This window comes from Molothrus aeneus, chromosome 15 (genome assembly GCF_037042795.1).
Source record: "Molothrus aeneus isolate 106 chromosome 15, BPBGC_Maene_1.0, whole genome shotgun sequence".
NCBI lineage: Eukaryota > Metazoa > Chordata > Aves > Passeriformes > Icteridae > Molothrus > Molothrus aeneus.
This window is the reverse complement of record NC_089660.1, coordinates 10,783,272-10,805,208: the sequence shown is the minus strand read 5'-3', so window position 1 is coordinate 10,805,208 and position 21,937 is coordinate 10,783,272. Positions and strand designations below refer to the sequence as shown.

The 21,937-nt window shown below is 42.4% G+C and overlaps 1 protein-coding gene across 3 annotated transcripts in view; it reads left to right on the top strand.

Moving 5' to 3' along the window:
- FNIP1 (folliculin interacting protein 1) overlaps positions 1-21,937 on the top strand; it is a 64,757-nt gene that overhangs the window by 9,402 nt on the left and 33,418 nt on the right. For 2 of the 3 annotated variants that reach the window (XM_066560136.1, XM_066560134.1), the window contains exon 2: positions 17,910-18,036. In XM_066560136.1, coding sequence (XP_066416233.1) covers positions 17,910-18,036 — 127 coding nt within the window. Of the gene's footprint in view, positions 1-11,159; positions 11,327-17,909; positions 18,037-21,937 lie in introns of those variants that run through there. The other variant, XM_066560135.1, reaches the window with a different exon arrangement.

The window sequence follows — 21,937 nt, the reverse complement described above, 5'->3', positions numbered from 1 at the left end:
GCCCCTGTGAAGCCTTACCTAGAAAATGTTCCTGCCATTTGGAGAGTTAGCTGAATGGTTTGTTTACTCCTTTTCGTGAAACTTGATACCAGAAATTTGTAGTGAAAAACTGTGTTAGTTCAGGTGTTAATGAAGAATGGGTGCAGATGATAAGCTGTGTGGTTGGGTGTGCAGGGAACAGGCTGTGAAACTTGGGGGGAGTGTGTGCTCCTTCTCAGAAGCTTGTTCTGGTTGAATGACATTATCTGAACATCTGAGAAGCTGCTAGGGAAGAAGTCTGCCAGAATTTTCTTGTTCCTACAGGAAAAATAACAGTATTACCCCTTAAGACAGAGTTAAAGAAATGCCTCAAATGTCAGGACAGTGAATTGGCTTACAGTACTAACTGTGTTTCTATTTAAAGGCAGCCCAAACTGACATAGAACTTAAATAGTCAGACAGAAAAAAGTGGTTGGTTTTTTCAGTACCTAAACGTATTTCAGCTGCTGTGAGTTACTGGAAATTACACTACTTGCTCAGTAGAAAAGGAAATTGTTCTACTGACAGCATGGAGTACTAGGAAGCTCTGAAAAGGAGTATGATGGTTTCTTAACTGGGTATATTTACTAGTCATACAAGAGATGCTAATCATGAACTGCTGACCTCTTTTTTTTTTTCCAAAACAGACATAACAAAAATGTGTCAAAGTAAAAAAAAATCAAAGCAACTTTGAGACTATAACAGAATTTTGTCTTTGTATAAATAAATAGTTATCAAACTTTTTTCAGATAAGCAAAAATATCACTTTGTAATAAGACTAATTTATTTTCCTTTCTTTAAATTTAGTAGGGCTTTTTTTCCCCATAGTATCTTTTCTGCAGTTATCAGCAAATTGATTATTTTGTTTAGCCTGAATATGTAGCTACTTTAAAATGTGTCATCAAATTTTCAATTGAAGCATGCTCAGAAACTGCTAGGTAGCTTATGTTTGTGTGCTGTGTAAGGCTTTTTCTCACATTAGGATCAGAAGATAAGACACCAGGTATTGTGGGTGTTTGTGTTTTTGTTTGGGATTTTGTTGGGTTTTTCCTCACCTGGGTTTAGTATATTAAATTTAAATACTGGTCTTTTCTATTAGTAGCTAGCAGGACAAATCAGCTGAATTGCATTCAGGAGGTGACATCAGTCTATGCCCACACTGGAGAAAAAACCCATGCAAGATAATGTAAGATTCAGTGATGGCAATTGTTCTCATCTGTATGGATAGAGAAGATGGAGGAGAAGAAAATATAGAGGAAACGGGGAATTTGACAAGAAATTGTTTTTTATATAAAAATTAAAATGAAGAGAAACTTAAACTTTAAAGCAAATACCAAATGGCCCAATTCTATGAAGTCCTGAGCATCCTCACTAGGGTTTGAAGGCTTTCAGTGCCAAAGCCTTGAGCTTTGCTGAAGGGTATTCATGCTGGGAGAAAAGAGACCACAAGAGCAGGAAAGACCTCACTGTTAGATCTGTGTCATGTAGGTATATATTTGTGTCAGACAAAACACACTTATCTGTATATTTGAAAATACACCCAGGTGCCTTCATTTGCTACCATGGCTCTGAGTGTGTGAGCACGTGTTTCAACTGAGAGTAATCAGGATAGCACAAAGCAGAAACCTGCCTGCCTTGCTCAGCTGCTGTCTGTGAGAGAAGGACTCTGGTGTTTCCCCCAGCAATGTGACAGGTAAATTCATGACCTGTGTGCTCTGTGTAGACAAGCCTAAATTGCTGTATTGTAGCACATCCTTTGCTTCCTGGATCAGAACCATGATGGTAAGATTTTTGAGTTTTTGGGGGCTGATAGATGCTGTATAAATAAAAGCATTTGGAGTTGTCCTGTGTGCAGAAGGTTACAAATATACATGTGCAAGTGCAGCTGGAAGCAGTTGTATGATGCTGCTGTGATTACATATATACAATTTACAGGATATAGTGGTTTTGTGGGCATGGTGGTATTTGACCAAAGGTTGGACTTGATGATCTTGGAGGACTTTTCCAACCTTAGTGATACTGTGATTCATTTTACTTAGGATTTTTTGTTCCTTCTGGTGTTCTCCCTCATTGCCACTGTCCCTGTTTGGTGCTCTGCTTTGGGAGCTTGTATTTACTCACATGCACTCATACACAGAAGAAGAAGAGAATTAAAGCCCATCTTGCTTTCCCTTCTATTCTTCTGCTCTCTTCTTAGTGTCTTCTGAGGCCTGCAGTGCTGCCTCCCCTCTCTGAAGGGTTCCCCTGGGTGCTGTGCTGTCCCTTCCTCCTCTGCCACAAGCAGTGGCGTGCATCCTGTTTGGGGTTACTGTTGTGTCACATCAAGTGATGTGCATGAGCAGGAAAAGGGGAAAGGAAAACAAAAAGCAAAGGGACCACAATAAAACAACCCAGTCCAACATGTCCTGGTGGCATTGACAGCTATTGCTGTCCAGCATGAGAACCTTTCTTTCCTCTTGGTGCAGTGGAACAAATAGCTTTGTGTGTTGCTGTGGCTGGTTCACAGCAGGTTACCTGCAGCACTAGGCTTCTTTGGGTTCCACATTTTAAGGATGCTCATGTGGGCAGACTGAAATCTGCTGGCAAGCTGTGGTGGCTGGGAGTGTCTGGAATTATGTTTGCATCAATTTGGTTACTACTAGCAGAGAGGGGTTTATTGAACATACACTAAATATACATATATATCTTGATTAAGTACAGCCTCTCCCAGTAGAACAACGTAGGTTTTATCAAGTGATTCTGTTGATTCTGTCAGGCAGAGCTGGTTTGGACTGCGTGTTCCAGCTCAGCTCTGTGATAAGGAAGGTGTGTGTTTGGAGTGAGTTTCAGTGCTGATACCCAGGGAGGGCATGTTGAGCTGAACCTGCAGTTTTCTTTATCACAAACAGATTTTGGCAGTAAGAAAAGCTCTGAGGCATGTAAGGGCTATGTTCAGCTGACGCTCGAAGCTGCCATGTATCTGTCATGTGGGGTTCTCAGTAATACTTGACCAGTTCAGTCTTTCTGCTGTGGAAAATCCCTCTAGATGGATAGTTGTATTGGAGAGCTTGGGCAATGGCCAGTCCTACCCTGTATTTTCCATTCCTACCATTCTTGGAAACCCAAAACCGTGAGCATGTAGTGAGACTTAGAACACTGAAGGGGATGGCAGAAAGCCTGAGGGAGCAGAGCTCCTTGCAGCAGTGAGCAAAGCACAATGGAGCAAACCCAGTCGAGCACTTTGTTAAGCTTGGTTTAAAGGCTGAGTGGGCCATAGCTGATAGCTAAGTGTATTTTTACATGTTCTTCTGCTTTGGGGAACCAAAGCATTTAGGACCTCACAGTTAAGGTGCATTTGCTTGAAGGTGCCAGGCTGCCAATCAGAATATTCTGATAGTCTGTATCTTCTTTTCCAATATGAATGAAGTTGTGGCTTGTTCAAGCATCTGATTTTTATTTGTCCTCATGTCCTTATGAGTTACATAAAAGTGAAGTCAACCAATGTCTTTAGTGTCTGCTCTATATAAATCTACCTGAAATAGTTTCAGGTCACCTTTACATGCTTAATTTGGAAAACAGTTGAGCAGCATGACTCTTGCCTTGGAGAATTAAGCAGTCTAGGCTCCTCACAGTAGTCTTGGGGCCCTGGCAATTTCTGCACAAATCAAGATCTCATCCCTTCTGCAGGTTAAGTAGGGGCCTGTTTGACTCGTAGAGCCAGTAAGGGAGGGATGTTCAGTGCATGGGTTGGAGCCAAGTTAGAAAAGTCTTCCCTCCTGAAAAGCAGCTGTAGGATAGATCCAGTTCACCTAAATATTCAGTAGTGTTATTTGGCAGATCTATGAAATCATTCCTAATTGTTTCTGATTCAGAGCTTGGCAATAGTTTTGAAATGCAATGTACTTGACATTTAGGGGTTTTGAGGGTTAACTAAAGAGATGGGTTAAAGTCTTCTGGGCTTATGGCAGCAGGTAACCACTCTGTGTGCAGAAAGATTGCAGAATTGGGCCACATCAGACACTTGAAGGTGTTGGAGGATGCTTAGAAGGCCGGTGACCAACACTCATGTCAGGCAGTTGTTGATTCCTGGGGAGAATCTATCATTAGGACTTGTGGGATGTTGATATTAATGAGCATCACATACAGATAGGGCAGCCTGGGATTTCATTCCATAGATATGAATTTCTTATACTTGTTTGTATAATCATCTTCTGTCTTTAGTTTGCAGTTGTTCCTGTGTAACTGAGATGGGGTTTTGGTGAAAGCTCATCAGCTTCCAGGGGCAATAGGGCTGAGCCAGCACTGTGCTTAGGCATGTGCTCTGAGTCTGGAAGTAGTTTGACTGCTCCCAATGAACCCACTGATGTGCTTAGCACTAGGCATGTGTTTTAAATAAGTTGTAAAATCTACACAAATGAGGAGGGTGAGACTACAAGCACACAGTGTTTAAAATCAAAGGTTTAGGGGATTGTATTCTTCAGGAAAAAAGCTTTTGGCATTTAATGCATTTTAAGGACATACTGAACTTAAATGTCACCTGCATTGGAAAAATGATCCTCATCTATTAATTTTGTGTGACTGTCTTGATAAATGACCTGGTAACATAGCAAGCTAAAGTCCACTGTAGTCCTCCACAGCCCCAGGCTTTGGGCTGAGAGCAGCATCTTGGGATTATCCCTATGTCAAACCTTGTTAGAACTGAGTACATATAAATAATTGTCCGCCAGCTTTTCCTATTACAACCATATACACAGTTTGTGAAATTGGTTTACCATGTCCTGAAAATTTCTTTGATATTTTTAAAGCCTGTTGCTATGGGAACCAGACCCCATAACAGAAAAGCTCTTTGGTGCTAAGGAAGCCAAGAAATTCACTTAACAACAGGAATAAAGCCACGGAAAAATAGCTTGTATTCTTTTTCCAAAAGCAAACAAACAAACCCCAGAAGAAACCCTGATATCCTGAAGCAGCTTGGACCTGGATTAACAGATGGAAGGGGACACTCTGCTCTCAGGGCTTCAGAGCCTGCCCAGGGAGCTCACCCTGTGGACACTTGCACTGGTCTGGCTCTTACAGGCGAGAATAATCAGGGAATCCACAAGCATCTTTCTCTGAAATAACTCATATGTCTTTTATGTCTTTTATGTCTTTTTTTACTTTTTTTTTCTCAATATGGAAAGGTTGAAATGATGTGATGGATTGGTTTATGGGCAAGAAAACACAGGTTTTGCTTCTCAGAACTGGATGTCCCCTTTGTGCTTTGCTAATACAGAAACTGGCAGAACAGGCATTACTTTGACGTTGGGGCTTGCAGCCCTGTTTCCTTGTGTCTCATGACTGAGTGAATCAACACCTAATTAAAGTCACATGAGGGACAGAGTAAAATGCTGTTCAGGCGCTGATCCCTGTGAATCTTTGGAGAATAACTACTTACCTCTGTCTTCCTCTTCCAAGCAACCCTGAACAGCTGTGGCTCTGCTTTTTTCTTTTTCTTTTTTTTTCCCCGAGAAAAGAATAGCATGTAGATCTCCTCTAAAGCAATGCTGCTTATGCAGATAAATGAGATCTGGGGTAGGGGGAAGGAAGACCAGGGAGTTCTCAACATAATCTTGAGGAATTGGAATGATTTGAGTTTGTGCTAGGGATGATTTAGCTGAAAGCCTGAAAGTGTAGTCCTTGTGCATTTAACACTCCTGGAAATTTAACTGAGAATGGGAACGCTGGGCAAGGAAGTTGGCAGTGATCTGTGGGCTTTCTTGGTATTTTTAATATTAGCTGTAATTTTACCACTTGTGGCTCGTTATGAAGGTCCACAACAATTGCTTTCCATCTCTGAGTGACAAATACTTGTGTGGAGATTTATTAGGCTCTCAATTATCACTCGGTCACAAGCACAGCCACCTTAATCAATTACAGAACCGTGGCTTACTGCCAAGGAATGCTCCAAGCCCCATGCTGCCTTGCCTGTGCTGGATGACTTTCACCACCAAGGCCATATTTTTTCCCCTTATAAAACTCACAAAACAAGTATTGCAGGATGTTTTAATCAGCAGAAGCAGATGTCTCCCTGCGCCCTGACACAGCAGAGGCTCGTGGGTCGCTGCAGGGCTGTGCAGCAGGTGCAGTGGCTGCAGCCAGAGATTTGGTGGCTGTCATGTGCTGGCACTGGAGGTACCAGTGGTTTGGGCACTCCATGGAGTGGCATCTCCAGGCTGGAGGTATCTTGGCTGCCTGCAGCCAAGCCAGGGGGTTTCAAGGTGGAAAAACCAGGCTCTGGGCAGATGCCCTGGCAGGGACCCACTATATCCTGGCACCCTTGGCACAGCATCACCCACCCTGGTACAGCTCACAGGTTAAAAAGCGTGACATTAAAAAATTGGAGTTGTTTACATTCTAGTCTTTTAGCCTTTAAAAATGTATTTATTTTTAGATGTATCTGTCTGATTAAGAAAAAGCTTATTTAGATGTGTTTGCTTGTTGCAAGAATCAGCTGACATGTCAGGCATAGATAGAGCACACTGGCAGTTCAGTTATGCACCTTGCAGCTTTTCTTTTAATGTCTCCTGAAATAATATATTAAAAATCTCAGTTTTCAGCAGTGCAAAAAGAATAAAACTGCCATAGTCCTTATAGTTTCTGAGAAGTCCTTGAAAATAAAATCCTTAAAGACACTCTAAGCTGAAGATAAATACAGGGAATTCAATATTTGTCTATTAAAAAATTGAAAATGTTAGGCGTATTGAGCCAAAGTACCCTTATTCCTTCAGGATTTTTTCAAGGGATTATTATTATTATTATTATTATTATTATTATTATTATTATTATTATTATTATTATTATTATTAATAATAATAATAATAATAATAATATTAGTGTTGATAACAATAGTGGAGCCTTAGTGATTTCTCTAAGATGTCTTCATTTTCATGACAGGAGAGGACTTGCAGTCAACCTCGACTCTCATTTGTCTTTTCTCCTCATTGTCTCATCTATTAATATTCACAGTTTCCAAAATAAATGCAGCAGTTCACCATTAAGTTCAGTAAGCAAACTTTGCAGTTGATAAATCTGAGCTTGTGAGCTTGATTTTGTTTTGTCAAGTTAGTTTTGTGTGTGGATTTAAGGATTGTTGAACCTCTCGTGACATCTCCAGAACTGCGCAGCGTAAAGGAGGGAACACAGACTGCCCCCCGTAACCCTGCTCTGCTGCATTACATAATTCTGGGTGATTTAGGAGAGTCTTTATTTCCAACAGCTATGCTATTTCCAACTATGTTCATCAAAAGCAATTTGTATTGGAACTTTTTTTCTCCCCAACTTTTCATGAAGCGCACACAACAACACTGAGCTATTTACACTTCATTTTTACTAGCTACAGCAGAAGAGTCTGCTCTGCACACCCGAGTGTGCACAATAAAATAACTGTTTGGCAGGGGGAAAATGCCCTGTTGTCTTGCAGTACCAGTTGGTATTATGGAGGTTTGTTCAGTGTCTTATAGTAGATTGCAACTGGAAATGTGATACAAAATGAACACAAATGTTTCAGTAGCTTAACCATGCATCAGATTTTTACTTTGATAGTTATTTTTATTTTCAGCATTTTTATCATGACATGAAAAATTACAGCAGTGGATAGTCAATCTGCTGAGGTCTCCATGTTCTTAAAAGAGAGATAATTGTTTCATGTCCTACCCTCCAAGAATGCTCATAGGCAGATTTGTAGTTGCTGATGCTCCTTTACAATGCTGGTAGAGTCAGTTTATTCCAGTCATGAGACCTTGTGCAGGTAGTGAGAATCCTGTGTATGGAGAGTTTATAAACTTGTTAATTTTTTTTTTCATCTCATATCAAAAGCACTTTTTTTCAGCATTTAACAATCTGTTTTCCTTTAAAGAGTAGAGGGCCCAAGTTTTGAAACTCCTGAGGGCTGTTTGCAATGATCTTTCTCATCATTTGGGCTCTTTCTGACCTTTGGCTGGGCTTACGTTTGTGTGTGCAGGTTTGAGTATGCTCCAAGTATATATGGAAGGCTCATGCTTTAACATCTCCACTCTTCCTCTCCAGCAGTGAGAATTTTTTTTTTTGGAGGGATACAAAAAGCACATTTGTTTAGAAGTCTAGCTCAGTGGTAATCCTAGTGAGACAAGTATTTTGTAGAGAAATGGTATCCAAGTATTTCTAGGCAGATTTCAAATAAAATCCCAATTGGTTTTCTCTCTTTTCGTCTAGTGTGGCTTCCAGCTCCTACCTTCGTGCATTACTAAGCAATAAATATTTCTTGGCTCGCTCACTGGCTCTTTGTTGTGTGCGTTTACAACATGTGTGAGGGAAGCCTTCCTTTAGAAGAAAGACTGAAAGAACTTGTTAAGGCAGTGATGACCAAAAATTAATTATTTCATTACTCTTTAGCCTGTGGTGGGAGCAAACTGTTGTCTGCTTCGTTTAAAATCAGATGATTTATACCCAAAAGGTGCATATGAGCCTTTGCATTAGTTTTAGGTGTTTTCAGAAATGCCTTTGGCTAGAGTGAAGAGAGTGGTTATTTTTGGTGCTGTTTGGTTTTGTCTGAGTGTTTCAGAACATGCCCCAGCCCCAGTTGGGCATGGGGGTCTGCAGAGGGGACCATTGGGCTCTGGGCTGCTGGATGTAGTTGAACACCATCACCCTCATCATTCCCATCTGCAGCTGGGTGAGTGTCCATGGATACTGAAATATCTCCCTGGCAGGTGGTGGGCTATCACAGGAGATTTTGATAGCTTCATTTTTTTGGACTTGAGTGTTTTTCTGAAGCAGGGTAATATTACAGCTTTGTTTTTCAAGCTCAAATTTTAGACACACAAAAAAAGGCAAGACTTCACCCTTTCAAAGAGAGGGCTGGATATACACCTAGAGAAGAGGATGGTGCATATCTCATGTTAAAGATGCTCCAGTGTTTTCTTGGATATGGGAGTGGTGACAGTGTGTATAAACAAACATTGAATATCTGAATTCCTTCCTCAAGCAATAAATATTCACTGATCTGGCTAAAGCACTGTTTACTCTCTGTACAATTTGAGTCTGTCTCTATTTGCAGAGAAATTCCTTCCAGTATTTTTCCTGGTCAGTTGTTGGATGGAGGCTGGGTCAGCTTTCAAAGCACTTCTTTTGATACGCCTCAGGTTACCCTGAGGTAAAATGGAAACCTTAGATGTTACTCCTGTAAATAAATGTTTACATAATATGAGGCACTTCTCAGCATTGCATGTCTAAGAAAAAAGGTCACTTTTGACATCAGTAACCTTTAGTGAGTGGTGCCTTTCCACACAGGTAAAGGAAGTTACTATGCACTGCACATTCCTTCACTAGATCAAGAAGGTAGCTAGGAGTGGTTACTGTTTTTGTCTCCTAAAGCTTAGCATTTTAAGCTGTAAAGGCAAGATTTGGGCTTAAGGCATGGGTCCTGTTACCAGCACATGCCCAGTTTTGCTCATGTGAGTAATTCCATTGAATTGCCTGGCACTCATATATGAAAAGCCAAGTCTGTAATATATGTGCTTGTGGCATCAGGGCCACAACACATCAATTCTTCATTTCTAAATGAGAAACTTCCTGTGAAGCATGGTAACAAAAGATAATGGTTTTGTCTCTCTTTAGTTTTGCTGCTTTTGTGTCAAAACACTTGTCCAGCATCAAACATAAAACTATTACCATCCTATAAAAGAGCAACAAAACAATTGCAGTGGTGAGGGATTAAGGATTTCTCCCTGAACTTAACCATGAGATGTGTTGCAGAACAGGGAGCTTTGTGTTCTGCTTTGGAATCCATTCCAGAGGACAAGCAACATCTGTCTTCTTGGGATTATATGATCTTTGAACCAAAGTCCATGAACAGGTGCACCAGTTCACCCACTCTGTGATGCAGTGGAACAGGAGATCCTGATGATAAATCTATTTTTGCTGCTTATGTATTTAAAATATTGGCAAAACTTGTAGGTTTTCAGACACTGAGGGGAAAAAATAAAGTAAGAACTATTATGCTGTTGCCTTCTGCCTTCGTGTATTACTTGAGTTTTATCCAAAGATCATAAAGAATTAATAGTATGAGTGATTAGCCCCACCTATCACAAGACTAGATGGCTTTTAATGTATGTGCATTGCATTTTTGAACGCCCAATTCCTTCTTCACTTCCCCGTCTATCTGTCTCGTTCCTCCCCCACGGTTTAGCGATAAAGTTTGTTAAATAGCTCTTTGCTATTTAATGTTTGTTAGAACGCGCTTTGCTGTTGCGATGTCTGGGTACCCTTCCTCGCATGACCCGGAGCACAATTTAGGAAAGCTTGTTTACAGCCAGCCGACTTGCTCGGTTTTTCTTTCAGCCCATTATTTTGGGTATTTAATGTTTTCCCCGTCTCTGGCCATCCAATTGTGTTGCACATGCCCGTTTCTCGTCCTGTAATATTAATGAGCCCTCGCTGAGCGCACAGAGCGCTCTTTGTTCGGAGCGGCGGGGCAGCGGCAGCGGGCGGGATGCGGGAGTCGCGCCGCAGAGGCAGCGGCGAGCGGGGGCAGCCGGGGGCTCCTCGTTCCCCTTCCCGCCGAGCCCCTGCCCGCAGCAGCGCTCGAAAGGCGCCGTGCAGGGAGGGCTGGCGGCCGCAGGTGGCCCGCGGTGACAGCCGTGTCACATGATGGCTGTCAGCGCGGGCTCGGCCGGCCTGCGCCGGGAGCATCCCGCCGCCGCTGCTGCCGGGAGCGTGCGGGCCGGGGGCGCCGCCTGCCCGGAGGCCGCCGTGCCGCGCCCTCCGCTCCTCGCCGGGCGGGCTGAGTGCCCGGCGGGGCCCGGGGCTCGGCCGTGACACGGAGCCGGGAGCGCCGATAGATGGATGGCGCTGATGGCACTGACAGGTCCGGGCCGGCGCTGCCAGGACAGCGCTTGGCTTTCCTCTGAATTGCGCTGATCTCCTCTGCAGCAAGCCCTGGAAGAGACGGAGGAGCGGAGAAGACGGGCGCTCCTTCCTCGATCAGAAATCCCAGGCGGTGCAGAATTGTGGGGCAGGATTTGGGTTATGAAACTGCGGGGCAGCGCAAACGCAGGCGGGTGCAAACCCCGACACTGCTGTCCTTAAGGTGGTTTCTGTGCTCCTGTTGCTAGGATTAAGGCTTTGCGTTGCAGCATGGAGAGTCTTTTGTTTGAGTTAAATTCAGACCTCTTGATATGTCACCTGACAGTCTTGTGGTTTTGGATGAATATGGCTCATTGCTATTATTAACCTGAGTTGGCAGCCAGGCACAACAGGAGTTTACAGGGATTTTCAAAAGTGGAGCTGCTCGGGGGACAAAGATGCTTCCCAGGTATGGTCACTGCACAGTTCTTGAGATAATTTTAATTATTTGAAAGCTTATTATTTTCCCTGTGATGAAAATACTTATTTTCCAGAGATGTTAATCTTCTAGAGACTTATTTTTTTATGATTCTTACTATAATTTTATGCTAAAAGACGTGACTTTTTTTGCCTGAATTGATTCTATCTTGTAACTTTGCAAAGGGAAGTGCAGTCTACTTGAATAATGTAATTTTGTTCAGTGCTAGTGAATTTAACTGAAAGGAGCTGTGTCTCATTTGTGTGTGGTTTTAATTAAAAGATATTTCAAGAGAGCATGAAACTTGTGTGTGTATGTGCATATATTTTGCATGTATACATGTACCTAAATCAGCTAAAACCTGAACAGGTACTTTTTGAAATGGCATAAGTGAAGTAGTCCCAAAAATATTTTATGGAATTATTAACAGTGATGGTAAATTCTGCAAGGTATGTGAATTGCGAAATTATTCAACATATTACACAAAATATTCTTGACAAAATCTTCCCGCCGATTTATTTTCAGTATAACACCCCAGATTATGATTACTGTGTTGACTAGGCTGCACCTAACCTGTCAATGTTATGTCTTTTTGCTTGTGGAAAAGGATCTGGCTGTGGCTCTGGCTCTAGACTTTAGAGTATAAATTAGGTATCTTAATGAGAGTCAAGTGACTCTCATTAGAAGGGAGAAAAAATGAAAACAAACTAAAGTCAGCTTTATATACAGATAAAGAATTGGACAGAGCCAAGGAACTTGGCAGGCAGTTGAAGTTCAGGTCCAAGTTTGTTATACCTGTGAAATACCTGGCTGATGTGCTTTGTTCCTGGTGTACAATATGTACTTAATATAAGCAGTACAAGTTTCCTGGAGCTCAAGAAGTGCATCTATTCCAGGTGAGAATTGCTAAGCTGGTAAATAATGAGACTGACTTAGAAATGGAGCAGGGAGCTGACACAGTGCTGCAGTGCCTGTGGACGTGTCACCCTCTATCAAGAGATTAAAAGCAGGGGGCTTGGATTTATTTTTTTGTGTTTTAAAGAAACGTTATTTCCATGGTATAAACCTGAAACATGTCACCATTGCAAGCAGTCAAGGGTGCTTGTCCCTGAGATGATCCACCATCTGTCTGTCCTTCTGTGCTACCCAGAACCCAGGTCCTGTGACTTGTGTGGAAGCCCAGCTGAGGTCACGGAGGCAGAGGGCAGAGTCCCCCGGGGCGCTGGGTGAGCTCCTTTGCAATCCAGCCCCGAGGGCTCCCTGCTGCCCTGGCCGAGGCACCAACGCTGCTGTTCTGGGCAGAATCAGCAAGTGCTCTCCGCCACAGGCACACAGCCCTGACATGACCTCAGCTCTTGTAAAGACAAATGTCTTGCAACATTTTTTCTAAGTATAGGCCCTGTAGTTTCTCTACTTTAGGGAACTTTTTTCCTCCTTGCAGCCTTATGGTTGTGTTACGTCACCAGCACTTAAACGGAATCTCTCTCTTGAAATGCCAGCTTTGCAAATCAGCCATGCAGCCTGGATCATCCTTGTCTTGTGAATGCTGAGAAAGTTCTTTTGTGTTTCAGGTGCAGAAATAAATAACCTGCCCATGCCTCTAAGAGGAGATGGTCTTCCAAAGCTGCAAGCATCATTAATACACATTACAGTACAGTTTTCATTGTTTCCAGATTAGTTGTGATTTTTCAGAATGGTCTGTGCAATAATGGTCAAATAATAAGTGAATTACTGAAATGCAGTAAGAAGGTATTAAAGTATGCAGAAGACCCTTGCCATTAATCCTATATACTCAACTTTTGTTGTATCTTCTCGAAGCCAAAAGAAAAAAAACTAATAACAGATATTAGAAATCTGCATAGGTGTTTGGGCAGGAGAAGGGAATTCCTGGTTGGAAAAGGCATCTCAGGGCTGAGAGGAGTATGATAGGATGGCTGGACTAGGCAAGGACCATTTTCCTTCTGGACTTGATCACACTTCCCTGTAGCAAAGGAACTGCAGGATCCTATATACTGGGCTGTATGGGTACAGGTGAGTGTGCCTTGATGTGGATGTACATCTCCATGGAATGTGGAGATAATCTGAAATCCCAGTGCACTCAGTGGAACAGTCTCATATTTACTCTCAATGTTAGCTCTTCATGATAGATGCAGCCTCTGTCAAAGGATGTGTAGTAGAAGTTGGCTGGGTCGAAGCACCACTGCAACAAGGATAATACCTGGAGAATCATCTGCAGGTGCTGAGGATAAGCTCTGGAATCCCTGTGCCTCTGTTCTGATGCTCACCTAGCAGCAGTGAAGGAAGATGTTTCCTTCTGCCAGAGCCTGTGAGGGGAGCATGGGACAAGGTGGGCCCGTCTGCTCCGCCGGGCTGTTCCTGTCACCCTTTAAAAAGGTGCTAACATGTAAACCATGCAGAACAGATAAGCTGGCATAAACTATAAATATCATTTGCGTAGATGCATTTAAAAATAGTTCCAAGTGATTCATCACCAGGCAATTTTTATGACTATGGGTAACATGATGTAGGAAAACAATAGTTTGACTGATAGTTTCAACTTACTTTTTACATGTTTAGTCCTTTTCTGGTTTTGAGCAGCCTTACTTTTTAGAAAACTCTTTTCCAGTTCCTACTTGCTTAATATCATGATCATTTTGCTTCAGTTGCTTTACTTTAAGATTTCTAAAGTATCTGTTTTTATTAAAGTAACCAGATACAATCTAAGCCATGTTAATATAAACAGTTTTAAAAGTTGTCTCAGCCAGGAGGGAAGATAGTACTAAGCTAAACCTTTAATGTAATGGAGAAGTGGTGTTCATGTTCTAGGTGGGAATGAGGAGGAAGGAATGTACTGGGATTCAATTACAGGGGAAAATCCTGTATTTTAATTGTTGCAGTGGTAACGAAGGATTTCTGTGTCTGTTGTGTCATCTATTACAACTTGCCCAGAGTGAAATAATACCAATTTACAGCCATTCAATTCTTGCTGAGAAACATTGATGGTGGTAATAAACTCCAGGAACACGAGAAAATTCATCCTTAGAGAGCAGGTGGAATTATGGATTGCTATGACTCTCTATAGTAGAGGTGTCAGGAAGCATGAAATGGATTTGTAAGTGTAAGTTACAGGTGATATTCCTTGTGATTGAAGGTAAAAAAGGCAGAAAAGCAGAAAGGACAAAAAAAAAGGGAAGAGCTGAACAACAGTAGGGCTTAAGTGTGAATATGCATTAAAATACCATTTTTCAGATCTTGGTCTCATTGTTGCTAGTTTCTAATAATTCCATTCCATTAATAATATGGGATTTTCCCTTTCTCTCCCAAATAATTCCTTTTCTTTTGCACTCTTTTCACTTTTGCTTTCATGAGTGTCTGTGTAGGGGCATTGGATCAGATGCCCTCCAGAAGACCCTTCCAACCTCAACCAGTCTGTCATGGTGTGAGAGCTGGGTTTTGTTTCTAAAACATCCCATACAGCATTTATATGTCAACAGATTTCCTCTCCATATAGGTATTTTGAACATCTCATTCTAGAGGAATCCCCACTTGTGTAGTGGAGATCTCCACAGGAGCAGTGTCCTGCTCAGAAGGAATTTATTTGTCACCAATTATTGTTTTGTTCCATGCCTGAGGTCACAGCACTGTGTGGCAAAGTTGCAAACACTTCTACTGGTGAAAGGTATTTGGGGTTTTCTTGGCGGTGGTTCTTATGGGGTTTTTGCCCTGGGTTAATTTTGGGGTTTTTCTTTAATTCTACTAAGTTTCAAGGAAAGATCAAAGAGTGGCAGATAGTTCATGCAGGAAAAAGTCCTCATTAAGAAACTGTCATTTCCAGAGCAGTGTGGGAAATGGAGACTCACCTTTCATTATCATTGCTAGAACATTTCATTCTACGTCTCCTGGTTTTCCTGTAGGAATCTCAAGAAAACATCAGTTAAATGTCAAAGTTAGTTTCCATTTATAAACAGAACTAATTATATTCAGAAGATCTAGGTCAGTTTTCATCTGCTGAAGAGGAGCGCTGGAGTGCTGCCCTGTTATATTTGTTTTGAGAATGCCTCTTGCATGCAGGAATTTTATGTTTCTGGGGATAATCTATTCAGATATCAAGCTTAACAGTATTTTAAATCTGCTAACAACAAAAGCAAAGCTCTGTGTCCTGCTTCCCCCTCACTGGTGGGGGTGAGTTGGAGGTGCCAGGCTGCCTTCTGTTTACTGTCTGTCTGAATGAACTTTCCCCCAGCTCTCTGAAAGGCTCTTCTGGTTTGGGAAGTGGCCTGCTATTGCCAGGGAATGTTTTTGCAAGGCTGAAATGTGCTTAAGGATGCTATTATGTAACAGAGATAGCGCTTCTTTGGAATTATCACAAATTATGATGGATAATAGCTACTAAATGCTTGTCTAGAGAAAGTTGAAATGTCATGTGAAGAAGCTGAGAAGTAAACAAGCTCTTGTTACTTTCATCAAATACGTTTCTGAATACAGCAAGAGTTTTATATTTAGCTTTCTCTCCTCTTAGTGTGTAATCTGCACTTGGAGCTCTTTATAAGTAGACTTTCCTAAGATCTGGAACAGCTACTGCCTTCTTTGCCAGTAATTTCAAAGTCAAATATCAAAAGTACTAGGTAATGGAAGACATGCTTTTGTCTGAGGGTGAAGGAAATTCAAACGCGTTGCAAGGGTGGAGCAAGCAAAAGCACCCTTCTGGCAAGCAAGTCATTGTTATTGTCACATAGTTTCTTTATAGGAACCACAGTGGCCTATCTGGAAAAAATGTTTGTTTCTGGACTTCCACTGATTCCACTTTAATATATGGAGGCTGTTCTTCCAGGAAGCCAGTTTATCCAGTGGTCCTCCTCACTTCTAGCCAAAGTCATGCTCTGAGCAGTTACCATCCCCAGCTCTAGTGCCTTTTGTGCCTCTCCATTGGTAACACCCCAGCCATGTGTCAAATAGGGGCTTTGTTTTCTTACATTTTCTGAAATGCAAGATGGGGTTAATTAGGAGAGCCTTCAGTAAGTGGAAGCTCTGAGTTTGTCACTGTGCTTGGGTTTTGGCGCAGAGTTTGCTCAGTTTGGTGTCTGCACTTCGTGTGGGCATTTCATGCTGCGGGTAACACTTGGCTTTAGGTGCCCAAATGAGAGGGTGTGTGGCTCTTTGCCCCCAAATCTAGACATGAAGTTATTTCAGCTCAAGTTGCTCAAGGTTTTCTTTCTTGTAATAAGTTGATTTGGACATTTGTTACACACCATCTTCTCTGCAGCTTCTGTTTTTCTCTCTTGTTGCTAAATGGTGCGGATGGGCAGATTAGGAAATAGATTCCATCTCAGGAGAGTGTGTAACTGTATGTCTTGATGCTTAGTTTCACCTCGTTGGGACTACACTAGCTGTAAAACTTGTGTACCTATGCTGAGCAGCCTTAAAAACTTCAGATAGGTGATGATGGCTTTGGTGATCAAATGGACTTTCTGCTGTTACAGAACTTGTTGGTCACATAAAGCATGGGTGCAGAGCAGGAAACTCTTTGGGTGCTGAGTTAGAGGAGAGGAAATTTTACTACTGTCTTGGAGTCTAGCATGCCAGGTTTAACCCATGTTATGGGTGTCTTTTTGCTGAAATTCATGTTCAGCTTCATGCAAATTGGGAATCTGTATCCTTCATTAATGACTGGAAAGTTCCAGTGCCTTGTTTCTGGTCCTTGAAGTTCATGCTAACACTGCTTGTCTAAAAGCCAAGAATAAGGGAGACAGAATTTCACTTGATCTAGGAAATGGCTTGTAAACTAGCTGAAAGATGATCCCTGGTGGTTTCATGGATACAGCAGGTATCTTGTTTCCTATCTTCCAAGAATTGAGATGGTGTCAGTGAAAATGGATTCCCAAGCCAATGGATGACAATGCTTGCTGGGCTTTAAAGTGATGGCTGGCTTTTTAAATTGAAAATTTAAAATGGTGGCTACAAAGCACCCTTAAAGAGGAGATTATGGAATGGTTTCCAAACCTGATCCTGGCAAGTTCTCCCTTTGAGACCTCCTCTGGAGTAGTGGCACTAGGAAAGGTTCTGAGGCTTCAGGAAAGCTCCTTCCCTTGGAAACCAGTTTGGGAATAGGTGTGTTAGGACTGCTTTGTGTGGTTTGCTGACCATGCCCTTGAGTCACAGTGGCTTATGTGGAGAGAGCCAGGTGGTTCTCTGAAACCACCCTGTGATTATTCATCTTGGGGTTTTTTATGTCTTTAAATGCAAAAGCTAAGTTCTATGACATTGATTCTAGATAGCTGGAACTTGAAGAAAACATCACAAGACAGAGCACAAGATCTATTAATGCTGCACACATCATTTTGTACAGTTGTAGAGGATTGGTGCAGTTTATGACAGTGCAATTTGGCACATGTAGGGGAAAGAAAAGAAAACAAAGGCCGTAGTTCTGGCTACAGGATCAAAGGGTTTAATGAAATGGCATTGAGTTTTCTGGACTCTGTTTTAATCTAGTTGTATATACAGATAATGTAAAAAGAGCAGTGTAATAAAGAGTTGTGGTAATTGATCCTTCTGCTCTTTTCTTTTTCAATTAAAGCTGGCCTTTGCCGGAGTTTGACCCAAGTCAGATCCGACTGATCGTGTATCAGGACTGTGAGAGAAGGGGACGGAATGTCTTATTTGATTCCAGTGCTAAAAGAAAAATAGAGGATGTTTCAGTGTCGGTGAGTATTTTGCTAATTTACATGTTTATAGTTGTATTTTTCAAATGGCCAAATTGATAAATTGCATATATTCTTTTTTAGTCACATTAACGTTTAAATGCTGGTTATATGCAGGGCTATATTTAAATGCCTGTTAAGTTGCAAATTATTCAGGTTTCAGAGGTTTCACTTTTACCAGCTTTAAATACTATAGTGATCTCTCTGTTCTGGGGTTTATCTACTTTCTGCTCTTTCAGTGAGAAGGATTTCTTCCTGGGGCTGCAGCATGCAGTGCTGGGGGCTGAAACGGCCTGAACTGGGATTTACTGATCTAGTTTTGTGTCCTGGTGGGGTCTGCATTCTTAAACAGAAGGTCCCCCCAGCCCTGTGTCCTCTTGTGTCTTGTTTGGTTAACTTTTATCAATTGTTGTTTATATGCTTTGCTGACAGTTTTTTCACACAAAGTTACTTGAAAACTCTGGTTTTCCTTTTGGCATGATTTGCATGGTAATCTATTAATTGAAACTGAAATGGATGTGGTCAGATGAGGATACTTCCTTCTAAGGGCTCTGGACAGAAGATTAATTTCTGGCCACAGTGCTACTGAAAGTGGTGGTATGAGGCTGGACAACTTATTTTGCTGCTTTGAACTTCCTTGTCACCATTTCTAAAAAATTCACAAATCATTTTAAGCTCTGCAAGCAGAAAGCATGGTGTGCATTAATTGAAATTAATGATTCCAGCTGCTTTTACCTATAGGACTTACAAAGGTCCTTCTGTAAGCAGGAGTACACAAAATAACACATTACCTCCAAGCTCTGGTTTTCCTGCTGGGTGTGGGAGTACAGCAAGCAGATTTTTCATCCAGCTTTCCAAGCTCTTCCAGCCTGTTGCCAGCCTGATGCTCTTAACCCTGGTCTCAAGTCCAATATCCAAACCTCTGGAATCTGTGTCTTACCAGGCACAAACTCCCAGGCTTCTCCATTGCTTACTCTAGTGCTTTTATAGTGATGAATCAAGATCCCAATTTCCTGTTTTTTATAGAGAATTTGTGAAATAAAGCAGGTTTCACAAATGTTAAAAAGTTAGTTTTTATTTTTTATTTAAACTTGTAAGAATGGTTCTGTTAGTTCCTGTTCTTCCTGAAGTTCTTGCCAGGAAAACAGGTTTTTAAAGACAGGAGATCTTTAGAAGTGGTTTATTGGTATGAATTGCTGGCTGTACTTACCACTATTACTTCATTAATAAAGTATATTACAGTATAAATCCTCTTGCCAGATTGAAATTAATTTTTTGAAAGTCTAAAACCTCTTTAAGATAGATGTGTACTTGCCCACTGAACTTTCAGACTTCACTGTTTTAGGTTACTTCAGAATGCTCATTGACTGTGGCATCTCAACAGCCACAGGATAAATGGCTGATAGTGGAGCTGATATGGTTCCATATTAATGTTCCCTTTTTCTTTGCAAAGGGAGAGGGAAACAGCTGTACTCACCATCTCCACATAAGACTTGTGGAGGAAAACTCTTTCCATGGCATTTGAAATACCCAGAAGTCATCTCTAGGAACTCTATACATCTGTTTTTCATAGTACTAGGATTCTTTGAAAGTGGATATATTGAAGCATTTGCTTGCCATGTATCTGCTTTCTGCAGCATTCAGGTAATGTCATGTCAGGCAAAGCTTTTCTCATGAAACAAAAGTTTGCAGGTAAAAACCTGCAGGAGAGTCTTCAGCTGGGCTTGATGTGAGCTCAGTGTGGGTTTGTGCAGTGAGCAGGATGTACTGGCCATTTTCAAGGAATTGCATTGTTCCTTTCTCTGCTCTTTATCATGATTTTCATTAGCAAAGACACACCCTGCCTATACAAAGCCAGATCTTGGCTCTAAGCACATTCCAAGGCACTCTTGCCCTTTTGCTGCCAGCCATGTGTGGGCTGGGCACTCTTTGGTCTGAAAAGGGTATCTGTTCAGCACCCCACTTTTTGTGCAAGGCTTTCTGCATCTCTTCCCCCTCACCCCCATTTTCTAATGTGACTTACACCTCTGGATCTACAAATAACACTGGGAGACATTTGGAAGAGTGCCTGGCAGTGGCCAGAGTGTTCTGGTTCAAGTCAAAGCAGTCTAGCACAGAGAACTACACACCACTTTGCTTTATGGTGCTGTGCTCTTCAGTTCCCATTTTCTGTTGTTTATCAGACATGAAAGCAATTATAATTTAAGAGTTGTATGCCTGCAAGGTGAGATGTATTTTGGTCTGGTTTATATGTATAATCCCTACATATGTCAAAAGTTGTGTGTGGTGGGCCAAGGTTGAACGTGGCTCAGGCATTTGAATTCTGTAAGGGAGGGTGTGGTCATAAAATTTAGGGAGCATCAGAGAAAATCTTTGCAGACATAGATGTTTCAAGAAATAAAACAGTAAGCTCTGGATTTTTGATCAGTGAAAACTGCTGAGTTTGTGCTCACACCAAGTTGGGCTCTCCTTAGTAAAGCATTACTAGGTTCATCTTACCTGTGAGGGAAATGTGGCTATAACACAAATAAGGACCTTTTGTTTTCATTGGATATTAATTCAGCCTCTTCATGTCTTCAGTGAAGGTAAATATTAAGCAGACAAGAATTTGGGGAGGGTTTTGCTCAGCAGGACACTGAAGGCAGTCAGGAGTTTGCAGTGGCCATTCCAATATTCTGATTGCTCAGGAGAAGTGGTGATTCCCCCAGCCTTGCTAGAGTTAAACGTGCCAGGGAGGCTGAGCAGCAGCCTGGTGAGGGAGGAGGGCTGGAGGCCATTCCCCACACCGGGAATGTTGGCCCAAGGCTGTGCCAGGCACAGATCTGCCTCAGGCAGCTGTGGGCACTTTGCATGTGGGAGGCAGAGAGATCCCCTTTGTGAGTCCTCTACCTTTTTTGGTGCTAAGCAGGAGAGGTCCTTCCCCAGCTTTCCAAGGGATGGGCTGTTGATCAGCTGGGCTCTGGAAGAGAGGGGAAAGGCTGCTGTCTCCTGAGCATCAGAAAATTGTGTGTGTGATTTCTGCCAGGGTGTCCCAGAAAGAGAGTGGCTGCCCCTTGCAGCCCTGTGGCACTCGGTCATGAGCAAATGCATCAGAGCAGCCATTTGCACACTGACTGCACCAGGGCAGCCTGTGGTATGAGGAGGAGGCATTGCTGATGGCTTTACTGAACAGCCTCTGTCCCCACCCAAGCATCTGCATCCCTTGGATTTTTGGGCATCAAAGAACTTCTATGGGCAAGCTTGTGGGTTTGAGCCACTGTCTCCTCTAGAGAGTTATTTTTTTTGTTCCTCAAAGCAGTAAGTATCTCATGTCTAATGAGACTCTGTTACTTGATGTGCAGGTGATAATGTTACAACCTATGACTGGTTTCTGCTGTTAGGTTCTGTTCTGCTCCTCTTGCTCTGACATCTCCTGTCCTGCTCTCTGCTCCCAGGTGCCATCAGCCCTGCTCTCCTCCCTGTGCCCTGGGCTATGCTGAGTGCCTGAGCCAGGAGCTGTGTGTGAACACAGGTGTGCTCCACAACTGTAGCACCAGGCTCCTTTGAATTTCAAATAAGCACAACAAGCAGCTCCTTTTCCTGCTTAAGGTGCAGCAGCCAGGTGGCCCAGGCAGTGCTGGGCTGTCAGCCTCACTCTGCCTTTCCCTGTGCTTGGCTGGCTTCCCAACCTTGACACTGCATCCATACTCAGCTCGTGCTAAGGCTGGCTTGTGTTTTACTGTGTGGTGCAGGAATTATGTCCCCATAACTGCCAGTGTGCAAAGGCCAGCTGAAGGATGAGGAGTTTGCCTCCAAGGGCTGGTAATTGATTGGGATAAGGATGCCACAGAAATGATGCCAGGAGGGAGGAGTGGGGAGTGAAGTAAAGAAGAAGCTGAAAAGGGGAACCTTGGATCATGGCTTC